The sequence below is a fragment of the Mytilus edulis genome, chromosome 13 (genome assembly GCF_963676685.1).
Source record: "Mytilus edulis chromosome 13, xbMytEdul2.2, whole genome shotgun sequence".
Classification (NCBI taxonomy): Eukaryota; Metazoa; Mollusca; class Bivalvia; order Mytilida; family Mytilidae; genus Mytilus; species Mytilus edulis.
This window is the reverse complement of record NC_092356.1, coordinates 60,879,359-60,891,905: the sequence shown is the minus strand read 5'-3', so window position 1 is coordinate 60,891,905 and position 12,547 is coordinate 60,879,359. Positions and strand designations below refer to the sequence as shown.

Sequence of the window (12,547 nt, the reverse complement as noted above, 5' to 3'; positions counted from 1 at the left end):
TTTTCGAAAAACTAAGGATTTTTTTGTCCCAGGATTAGACTTCCTTAGCACAACTTTTTGGAATTTTGGATCCTCAGTGCTCTTTAACTTTGTACTAGTTTGGCTTTGTAACTATTTTGATATTAGTGTCACTGATGAGTCTTATGTAGACGAAACACGCGTCTGGCGTACTAAATTATAATCCTGGTACTGTTGATAACTATTGGCTTTTATTCTGGTTTAGTAGTGAAAAATAAGCACGTATTTGACATAACACTTTTGAAATATATTAAGAAAGATAGTTATTTGTCCGTTGATATGATTGATTGATTGATTGGTTATTGCTTTCATCTTTTCGCCGCATCAGCACAACAAACTCAAGTACGTGTGTCATTCTCATTGTTGAAGGCCGTACGGTGAGCTATAATTGCTTATTATATCCACATAATTTGAACACTAGTTGATATTTGTCTCATTTGCAATCACTCCACATCTCCTTATTTTTAAATATAGGCATATACTAATCTATTATTTCTATAAAATATGATAAATCAACCATCTACTAAAGTATCTAGGTTAAGGATATTTTCAGTTATGTAATACAAGAGTTCTCAACTGCATGTGGTTAATAAAAATTGGCATTAAAGTGGAAGTGATGCCAACTGTTAATCGTGACTGTTTTCAATATACTGGCACTGTAATGGTGAGACAGATGCCTTAGGAATAAAGTGAACAGTAGTATTTGAAACTAGAAGCTCCCAAGAGCTTGTGTCGCCCATCTGACTGTACTTTGGTTTTGGAAATCATGTAAAAATATGATAAAAATCATAACAGAAACTCAAATAATGATTGAGGCTGATTAAGTTTAATATTGGCCCCGTAATTTGATAAAAAAAAATGTTGAACAGTAAATCAGCAACAAAGTAGCAACACTGATCAACACTTCATAAGGAACATTTATGCTATGTTTGATTTCATTCCATTCATTGGTTCACTAAAAGAAGACATTTACATATGTATTTCCCATAAGAACCTATGTTTAACTAAATCCCCAGGTGGCGGCCATCTCGGATGATGGATCGGCTTCAAAATAACAACTCTCGGTCAGTACCTCAAAAAGAACATTCATGCCACTTTTGATTTGATATCATTCAGTGGTTCTTTAAAAGAAGACATTTGTACGATTCCTCTTAGGGTCCTTCGTACAACGAAGTCCCAAGCTGGTGGTCATCTTGGATCAGCTTCAAAGTTACAACACGTGGTCTGCACCTCTTTTTTTTCTTCTTCTTGTTTTGGCATACAATATTCCATCGACATCCGATAATTACATACGGTTCCGCAACTTCGCATACGTGGACTATTTACCAATTTTTTACCCCAATTTAAACAAAATGTACTTAAAGGGGCACTAGCTGTCAAAAATAACATGAATTTCATGTTTGTTTTCATTCCATTCAGTGGTTAGTGGCGGATCCAGATATTTGTATAAGAGAGGGCCCACTGACTGCTCAAGAGAAGGCCCGCTCCAGTCATGATTCAGTATAGAATGATTCCCTATATAATCAACCAAATTTTTACCACAAAAGGGGGGGTCCCGCCCCCCCCCTAAATCCGCCTCTGGTGGTTCTTTAAAAGAAGATGTTTGTATCTATTTCTGATAGGATCCTGTGTTTTAGGTAAGTGCCCCGCTGGCGGCCACCTTAGATGATGGATCGGCTTCAAAGTAACAACACTTGGTCAGCACCTCATAAGGAACATTCATGCCATGTTTGGTTTCATTCCATTCAGTGGTTCTATAAATGAAGACATGTGTTTGTATTTCCCTTAGGGTCTTATGTTAAAATAAGTCCCCTGCTGGCGGCCATCTTAGATAATGGATCGGCTTCAAAGTACGATGGTGTCTCACGCTAAAGTGCGAGGGTTGTTTGTTTGCTAAAGTACGATGGTATATCACGCTAAAGTGCGATGGACCAATATGATAAGGTCGACGGTTTAAAACATTAAAATATATGGATTTTAAAATAATTTAGTCTATTTGCAAAAGCTAGAATGCTAAGATATAACATATGTGATAGGCTTTATAATTTATCGGTAAGCTTAAGTGATAGTTTCTAAAATTAATTTAGAAGACCAACCACATTGTCGGAATAAATTAAGTAACATTTATTTGTACAAGGTGTTTAGCTTTTTTTTTAAATGCGAGAAAAAGCCGATATTCGTCGAGCTTTCTCTTTTCCGTAAAAAAGACATGTTATATTTTCCTGCACTGTACAAACTATATTTTAGCCGACAATTTATAATTTACGCTGAAAAACATGAACCTTTATTTTACTGACGTTACTTTTCAATAAAGTCGAAAATATTTTAACGGGACCGCAATGTAAACTGAATTGTAAACAATAATTGCAGTGCATCCGTTCGCTGCATGCCAATAGAAGCAGGATCTACGATACCTATGCGTATACTATTTTCAACCTATTTAGCATCTATAAAGTAAAATGGTTGACTGCAGGACACAAGTCCTTCTTCCAGCATCCGAAATAAATCAACACAGTTGCTTCAGCCTACGAAGCACGGTTAGGTCTGAAATTAAAACATGGACATTTGGTTTAAAAGTTGTGAATCAAATATGTTCTTAATTTATGTTCCGGCATATACATTTTTTTTTGTATAAACGACTGTTAACGTCATAATCCAAGTACAATTCTCTCGTCTATACTTTCGCGGACCATCGCACTTTAGCGTATGGAGGAATCGTACTTTAGCGTAGACCATCGCACTTTAGCGTGACTATCGTACTTTAGCGTCCCCATCGCACTTTAGAGTCCTACATATAAATATTTAGACTAAGTGACCTAGAACTATTATGTAATAAAGAAATAATTGATGCACACAATGATAAACTTCAGGTATCGCTAATAAAAAAAAGAGGACATGCATGTATACAATATACATGTAATATATTTAATTAACAATTATCATTTTACAGGTATGTGTTTCAGCCGTAGTCTCAGAATGAATTTACTCAATAATGATAACATCAATAGAAGCAGTAGGAGGTTGTGCCAAAAAAAAAAATGCTAGAGGAAGAAAAAAACAACAACAAAAAACATTAGAAAAACAATAAAGTTCCGAGGTCTTTTTCTCGCCACAGTAGAGGAAAGACCTTAATCATCGGATAAGATATTATAAGCGGGATGTTGTACACAATAATAACTCAGGCGTTTGAATTGTCTGAAGAAAAAAAATACACTGGAATTCCTTTAATATTGATTTAATCTATATATAATAGGTACAGGTATAATTTCCAGTACTGGTTAAACTGGTAAATATGACACAGAAACAAGAATCTTCTTCAAATTCTCTTTGGCAAATTACAGAAAACAGACAACACATGACTGTTTAGGAACAAAAACCTTTGTCAAGATAAATAACAGTTGAAGGCCGTTTTTTTTAACTTTAGTTTTTGACATTAACATGATCCTTATATAAGGAGTTGATTGACAATTTTTGACTTATTTGTACACTTGACCTTGTTGTAGGGTATATGAATGATTCGTTCATTGTTGAAGACCCTACATCAACTGTCAAGATGAAGAACAGGAACAAAATCCCTGTTCCTTGGTCACTCTTTTTATATTTTTCTATGTATTGTGTGGTATTTTGGCTCATGTACATTTACTTTCTACCTTTATTTTTCTACCATTTGTGTTGAGAAATATTTTGCTTTTAACCGTCATAGTTTCTGCAAATTACGCAAAAATGGGTTACCATCATCTTTCAAAGAACATAACAATCACATTTCATGGGCCGATTATACTCCGAAATTGGTTATGCTTCTTCCGAAGCTATAGACCTTAACTTGGCATGTTGTTGATATAACTCTTGATAGAGTTTTGATTTTACTGCTTTAGTTTTAGAGGTATTCATGATATTATCCGTCAAAATATATATATTTCGCTCTCCCTTGACACCATCTGCCAGTATGGTCTTGAGGAAACGATGATAGTCCGTCAGAAGGGGACGATAAATGGCTGACCCGTGTTAAGAGAGAGCCATATATCTTGCACGTTAAAGACACCCTTGTAGATTTCGAAAAAGAATAGGCTAATGCCGCTACAAGGCAGCACTCGCACCCGCAAAGTGAAAAGGGTGTGCAGTCTTAAGGAAGACAAATCCAATATCGTAAATTATGTCTTTATTCATACACAGAACCTCCGGGGAGGGTACAAAACTGAAAAGATACAAAATAAAACAAATTACCATGTTTGCAAAACAATGGCAAAGTGTTACCTAAAAATTACAATTATGTCACTAACTGATAGCCATAACTTGTAAACCATAGAAAACTGCATGTGAATGATCCAACAGTTACCTACATGTAGATAAACATTTATAAAACCTTACAAACAAAAGATATCTTCATACACACAAACATTTATGATATAAATCTATTCTAATCAATGTGAAGTAAAAAATGTAAAAAACTGTACGTTCATTAAATGACACAAATGGCGTTCCATAGAAATAGTTTCTTCAAACAAACTGAGTAATGCAGATTTAAAATCAAAAATTTAATGGGCAAAGTTAGACCAGATAGTTTAATTATCTTAACTTATACATGAATACTCAAAATAAGCAGTTAACGGGAGTTACAAGGATGTAAACAAAAACCGGTCAAAATGCACACAATTCACCACTTCACACAAAAAATACAAAAATTACAGAAAGATCACTTATCCGGTGATCAGCAAAGTTCATAATACAAGTAATAAAAACTTACTCTGTGGTATCAGCACCATTATAAAGGAAATAAAATGAATTTCTGTAGTGAAACTTTTGAAGCACATTTGGCGGAAATAAAAAATCAATACATATCGACTAATAAAAAACCAAACAGTGCGGATACGCACAACAATCCGGGAGTCAGCACACTCCCCTCCTGATTTCATAAGAAATCACTACATACATAATCAAGTTCAATTCATATATACACAATAAATGAAAACTTCTTAAGTTCACACAGTATTATCTGTTGATAAACCCTTGTACATTATCAATAATGTTATCAAGATTACAGTGTTTATTCAGGCTCAACAAGCAAAACGATTTGAGATATTGGTCTCACATAAGTCACTGGTTGACCATCACGAATGATTCTAAGTTCAACTTTACGAATTTTTCCATCCTCACTGGGGAAAACTCTTTCAACGATACCAGTTGGCCAGTAATTTCTTGCACAATTATTGTCTTTCATGAGTACTACTGTTCCAACTTTAACATTTTGTTCTTCCGTTTGCCATTTAGGTCGTACTTGCAATGAATGTAAATATTCCTGTCGCCACTTTGCCCAGAATTGTTGAGCGAGAAATTGCACATACTTCCAATGATGTCTTATAGAGTCTTTTTTCTCAAAATCGGGAAATGGACAAGTGTCGTCTGCTGTTTTTTGAGTGAGCAGAAGAGACGGAGTGATGACACTTGGTGACTCAGAGTCATACGATACACATGTCAATGGTCGGTTGTTGACAATTGCAGTAACTTCTGCTAAAAAGGTGGTCAACATCTCATGAGTCAAGTCTTTGAAACGGTTTTCTAACAGCAATGAGTCCAATATTCTCCTAGACACTCCGATAAGTCGTTCCCATGCTCCACCGAAATGAGAGGCATGGGGCGGGTTAAACTGCCATGTAATTCGATTGTCGTTTAAAAAGTTCTGAACATTACGGTCTTCAACAAATTGAGCAATCATCGAAAGATCCTGAGTTGCCCCCACAAAGTTTGTACCTCTATCGGATCTCACTTGTCGAACTGGTCCTCTAAGTGCGATGAATCGACGCCAAGCATTTATGAACGAAGAGCTGCTCAGTTCCTCAATAACTTCCAGATGAATAGCTCTAGTAACCAGACAAGCAAATAACAGAGCCCAACGTTTTGATTGGGATACACCACCTCGTGTACGACGAAACGTAACTGGCCATGGGCCAAATGCATCAACCCCTACATACGAAAAGGGGGGACTTGGAGTTAACCTGTCTTTCGGCAAATCAGCCATCTGCTGAGTACAAAGTTTTCCTCGTAATTTCTTACACTGCACACACTTCCGTATGACTGAATTTATAAGACGTTTAACACCAACAATCCAATAGCCTGCATTTCTAATCGCTGCTTCTGTAAACGATCTACCTTGATGCGCAACCCTTACATGATAGTGGCATATGAGTAGAATTGCAATATGATGTCCTTTTGGAATAATAATAGGTTGTTTACATGAGTCACTTAGCTCGCTATGTTTGATACGTCCTCCTACTCTTAGAAGTCCATTTGAATCGAGAAACGGGTTTAAGGGTAGAAGTGAACTATTTCTTGGGAGACGTTTGTTGCATCCCATCAAAGAATCTATATCCTCTTGAAATCCTTCTTTTTGAACTTCCTTGACAATGAAACGTTCGGTTTCCAGTAGTTGTTCTACAACATTCATGGTATTAGACTTTAATGTCTTTACTGATTTGTAATGTTTAATTTTGCTTCTAAGACAATTGATCGCTGACACGAGTTTTCTCCACTCAGAGTATCTGTCAAATCGTGAAGAGACTGATTCTAATGGCTTACTTTCTACAGACGTAGTTTTGAGAGTTTTTATTTCAGGTCTGACCTCTCGATCCAATTCAGGATCAACTAAATTATGATCTGTTTTCGAAGTAAGGTCAATTTCTTGTAGAAGAAATGATGGTCCGCGAAACCATGTAGTATTCCGAAGAGTTGCTGCCTGTACGCTTCTTGTTGCGATATCAGCTGGATTCATTTCACTAGACACATAACGCCACTGTCCTGGGTCGCTTGAAGCACGGATTCTACTTATCCTATTACAGACATAGACGTAAAACCGACGACTTTTGTTGTTGATATAGCCAAGGACAACTTGACTATCCGTATAAAAATACATGTTTTCAGTTTCTATTTTCAGGTGTTCTTTGATGATGTCAGTCATTTCTACTGCAAGTACAGCGCCGCACAATTCTAAACGGGGTATAGTGTGCCCTGTGGATGGTGCAACCTTTGCTTTGCCCATTACAAAACTTATCTCTGTAGAATTCCCATCACTAAGTTTTAGGTACGCTACTGCACCAATTGCTTCTTTCGAGGCATCAGAAAAAATATGTATCTCACGCAAAGTTGCTGTGGCAAATGACACTGTGGTATACATACGAGGTATTCGCAAAGTTTCAAGACCTTTGAGTGAAGTTACCCATGCTTCCCACTGTTCCAGATACGAATCTGACAGAATGTCGTCCCAGTTAACTACACTAGATCCTATCATCTCTCGTAGTAACAACTTTCCACAAATTATCACAGGGGCTGCAAAGCCAACCGGGTCGTAAATGCTATTAATAGTGGAGAGTGCTCCACGTCGAGTGAATGGTTTCACATCTGGGGATATTTGAAATGTTATCTCGTCAGTTCCTATATCCCATGACACACCTAAGCTGCGCTGAGTCGGAAGTTCATCTGAACTTAAATCTAAATCCTTCAAACCTTTCGCTAGGTCGCCTGAGTCAAATTGTTCGAGAAGTTCTGTGCTATTTGACGTGATTTTGTGGAGACGCATCTTTCCACGATCCCATAAAGCTGACTGAGTTCGCTTGATAAGACTAACAGCTTCACTAATATTTTGACATGATATCAGTCCATCATCTACATAGAAATGATCGTTTACAAAATCTCTTACATCCTGATCTTCATTTTCGACAGTTCTACGGAAGCCGTAGGTTGCTATGGCAGGAGATGGGCGGTTCCCAAATACATGCACATTCATTCTAAAATCAGTAAGTGGTTTTGACAAATCATTCTGTTTATGCCACAAGAATCGTAAAAAGTCTCTATGGTCTTCACGGACTTTAAAATTGTAAAACATCTGTTCGACATCACATGTAATTGCAATCGTTTCCTTCCTGAAGTTGAGTAAAATTCCCAATAATTTATTGGTAAGATCAGGACCTTTCAATAACACATCATTGAGCGACTGGTTCTCAAATTTCGCACTACTATCAAATACAAGGCGGATGCTATCAGGCTTACGTGGGTGATATATCCCAAATATTGGTAAATACCAGTGTTCTTTTCCACTTTTAAGAGTAGGTGCCTCCTCAGCATGATTGTTATCTATCATCCTTTGCATGAAGTCGGTCACGTGCTTTGCTTTTCTTTCATCTTTTGAGAGAGAATAGTCAAATGATTTGGCTCGTTTGAGTGCAAGACCATGATTGCTCTGTAAAGGTTGTCTGTTAACCTTAAAGGGCAGCGGAACTGTCCATTGACCGTTTTTATCTTGTTCAAAATTAGCATCCATAATGTCAAGAAAATCCTTGTCCTCAACTGCTAAGCCAATGTTTTCATCATACGGCGTCTTCGTAAATATGACATCTGCTTTCAATTTCAACTCATACTCACAAGGCTTAAAGAATGTAGCTCTTCCATCTTCTAATACGTGTGTCTTGTGGACATGGACGATGTCAGGGTAATGCACTTTACCAAGGCATGTTTCTCCAAGTATCACCCATCCTAGTGGGAGTTTTTGCGCATACGGAAGTCCATCTTTCCCAATGCGATGATCTAACACATAATGCGAAGATATTAAATCTCTGCCGATCAAAAGTTCTATGCTAACGTCGGACTGAATTGGCTGTATAAACTGAGCAATATCTTTCAAATGATCAAATTTTCTAGCTAACTCTTGTGACGGTATTTCGTGCCTGTTGTTCGGTATCTCTTGACATTCTATGATTTCAGGGAGTAACAATTGATTTTCATGGTTGACACTCTCAACGATATAGTTCTTAGCTCGACGACCTGAGGCAGTAAATTGACCAGAGCAAGTCGATAACACATATTCTGAGTTTTTACCGTTTTCTTCAAACTCATCGAAGAATTTCGCAGTGGCAAGTGACCTATTACTTTGATCGTCTATTAAACAGTAAACCTGTCGTACATTGGTCGGGTTGTCTTTTGGGAAGACATTAACAAGTATGATTTTAGCACAAGATTTACTTGTTCCAATGTTCGTTCCGCATACCTGAGTACACTTATTTTCCACAGTTTCCTCCCCTCCGTGGGACTTACCGGTATCTGAAGAATCATGAGACTTTGACACGTCAATGTGTAATGCTGATGGGTGTCGATTGCTTTTGCATATGATACATTTTACGGTTTCTGTACAATTTTTGCTCAAATGCTTTTTTGGTCCACAACACCGGTAGCAAAGTCCATTTTTCTTTAGAAAGTCTTTTCTCTCAGAAATTGGTTTCAAACGGAATCCACGACACATGTTTAGGGTATGGCTTGTTCCATGAATTGGACAAGATAATGAATCAACTAGGTGACTCTCCGGATTTTGATGAGATGAAGAGTTAAGTTTTGGACCATTATGAAGGTCCTCCGATTGCGTTATCCTGGTAGACACGTGAACTGGAGAGTGACCAGTTTTACGGGGCCCCTGCTGACTGTTCGGTTCTGCAGAAGACTCATATTTAAAACTAGGATCATTCCTAAGTTTTGCCATATTGGCGATGAAGTTGGCAAAAACACTGAATGGTGGATATATGACATCATTCCTTGTTTTATATCTGCTAGCTTCCTGGGTCCATTTTTCTTGTAAGTTATAAGGAAGTTTTAACACAATTTGATTGACTCCTGACGATGAGTTGAAGTGTGAAAATACTGAATGATAACGTACACTATCCATGATAGAACTTATCTCCTCTACAATATCTGACAGGTCGAATAGTGGTCGGTAGTCCTTAGTTGTTATTTTAGTAAATGATGCAATTTTACGTTTGATGGTATCTTCCACCATTTCTGGTCGACCAAATCGATCCTCAAGTCTTTCCCATATACGATTGCGACATTTTTCTGGATTGTCAGCATTAGCAGAGCGAATTCTAAGAGCTTGTTTGGACGATGTCGGTCCAAGCCATTTCACTAAGAGGTCCACTTCCTCTGCTGCTGTAAGCCTCAACTCATGGGCTATGTTTTCGAACATTGATTTCCATGCAATGTACATATCAGGTTGATCGTCATACTTTGTCAGACGTGAAAACACGAGTTCCTTTCTAACCATAAATCGTGAAAATTCATCACACATGTTTACTTCTTTTGTAGACGGAATGAAGACAGGTGCTTCTGCATTCAAAGTCTTGTCGTGATTTGTTTCTTGCACAGTGTCGATAATTTTACCATAATGCACATTTTGAACGTTCTTCTTAGTTATCTCTGGTCCGGTTTTCATCATTTGACCTGACTTGACAACATTGACAGTTTGAACAGGTTTGATATCTTGAACAATTTTGTTGACTTTGTTGTTGTTACAATCATCGTGAGTTGCATGCACGTCAGCAACTGTTTGAATAATTGTCACGTCATTGAGTTTGCTGTCAGTATCGAGTATTTTATCTTTTCCACTTAAACGTTCATAAGAATCTTGAATTACAAATTGTTCAGTTCTATCAAACACAAAATCATCATTGACATCAGAATTCTCTGTTGAACTGTCCTCGCCACTACCTTGCAATGCCTCCTGAATAGTTCGAACTTTTGACTCTGCTTCGTCAACCTCACGTTCCCTTACAAGCTTTTCCAAGTTTGCATCGAGAGCAGCTTTTTGACGTGTTAGCTCTTGCTCTTGTTCAGTATATTTTAACCGCACCTTTGCAGCTTCTAACTTTACTTGTTCCTTTACAAGCATTTCCGATGCATGTGAAGTGAAAGATTCTAGTGAACTTCGCCTTGTTTTAGTACTATGATAATCTAAATCAGACTTCTTCGAAACACGATAAGACTTGACACTACTTTTTCTTTCTTTTTTGACTGTTGGACTAGATTTCACACTGGCTTGCTTCGATAACTTCATAGCTGATGCTAATTGAGGATTCGACTTAACACTATTTTTCTTTTCTTTTTTGCTAACATTTGGATAATGTAAATGTTCGTCAATAATAGCAATGAAATTGTCCACTTTACTTTTCAATGATTGCACTATAAGACGGTGACCAGACTCTTCCTGATTGCTCTCTTTAGTGCGTGTACCTTGAAGAAACAATATGAAGCGAGTAGATTCCTGTGTGAAGGCGTAAAATCTGTCTATAACATCCTGACGAATTTGCCTCACTTGTTGTTGATCAGGCAAGTGGTTAACATCTATGCTGAATATATATGAATCGATGTCCCGCTTAAGTTTCCGTAGTTTGTCTAAATATTTTTCTGTCTGTAATGTGTATTGTTCTTGGCCTTTTGGGTTCAATTTCCTTTCTCGTTGAAAAGCCATTAAAGATCCTGGATCTGAACTCATGACTGGTTGTCTAGCTGATTGTCGCAGATTTTGTACTGTGCAGTCTTAAGGAAGACAAATCCAATATCGTAAATTATGTCTTTATTCATACACAGAACCTCCGGGGAGGGTACAAAACTGAAAAGATACAAAATAAAACAAATTACCATGTTTGCAAAACAATGGCAAAGTGTTACCTAAAAATTACAATTATGTCACTAACTGATAGCCATAACTTGTAAACCATAGAAAACTGCATGTGAATGATCCAACAGTTACCTACATGTAGATAAACATTTATAAAACCTTACAAACAAAAGATATCTTCATACACACAAACATTTATGATATAAATCTATTCTAATCAATGTGAAGTAAAAAATGTAAAAAACTGTACGTTCATTAAATGACACAAATGGCGTTCCATAGAAATAGTTTCTTCAAACAAACTGAGTAATGCAGATTTAAAATCAAAAATTTAATGGGCAAAGTTAGACCAGATAGTTTAATTATCTTAACTTATACATGAATACTCAAAATAAGCAGTTAACGGGAGTTACAAGGATGTAAACAAAAACCGGTCAAAATGCACACAATTCACCACTTCACACAAAAAATACAAAAATTACAGAAAGATCACTTATCCGGTGATCAGCAAAGTTCATAATACAAGTAATAAAAACTTACTCTGTGGTATCAGCACCATTATAAAGGAAATAAAATGAATTTCTGTAGTGAAACTTTTGAAGCACATTTGGCGGAAATAAAAAATCAATACATATCGACTAATAAAAAACCAAACAGTGCGGATACGCACAACAATCCGGGAGTCAGCACAAAGGGATTTATATAAGTTGCAAACCTTGTTTCCCAATCCACTATAAATAAATATGTTTAAATTAAAATATATATCTCCAATGTTTTCAGTGGCGGATCAAAAGGGGAGTTCCAGGGGTTTGAAACCCCCTTTCGTTCTAACGATTAATGTTTTGAGTGGATGGGGTCATATTAATTATGGTTGGAACCACCTTTCTAAAATAGCTGGATCCTCCCCTGGTTTTATTGTAGCATCAGCGGTTATGGTTTGTAAAAGATCAAATGCACAGATACAATTAATAGAATATGTTCCCTAAGCTGGATCATTTAGTAAAAAGTTTGATAAAATGAAGACTTAAGAGATAAATACATACTTAACATTTCCAAGAACATTAGTTGGAACAAGGATTTGTATAGTAAGATACTATA

At 36.8% G+C, this 12,547-nt stretch overlaps 1 protein-coding gene across 1 annotated transcript; it reads right to left on the bottom strand.

Moving 5' to 3' along the window:
• Nucleotides 1-4,160: 4,160 nt before the first annotated feature.
• Nucleotides 4,161-12,133, bottom strand: LOC139500724 (uncharacterized). The gene is made up of 2 exons (XM_071289561.1): nt 11,990-12,133; nt 4,161-11,440 (listed from the first exon to the last, which is right to left on the bottom strand). The coding sequence occupies exon 2, from the start codon at nt 11,321-11,323 to the stop codon at nt 5,063-5,065; it is 6,261 nt and encodes a 2,086-aa protein (XP_071145662.1). The 5' UTR covers nt 11,324-11,440; nt 11,990-12,133; the 3' UTR covers nt 4,161-5,062.
• Between the last annotated feature and the right edge of the window lie 414 nt (nt 12,134-12,547).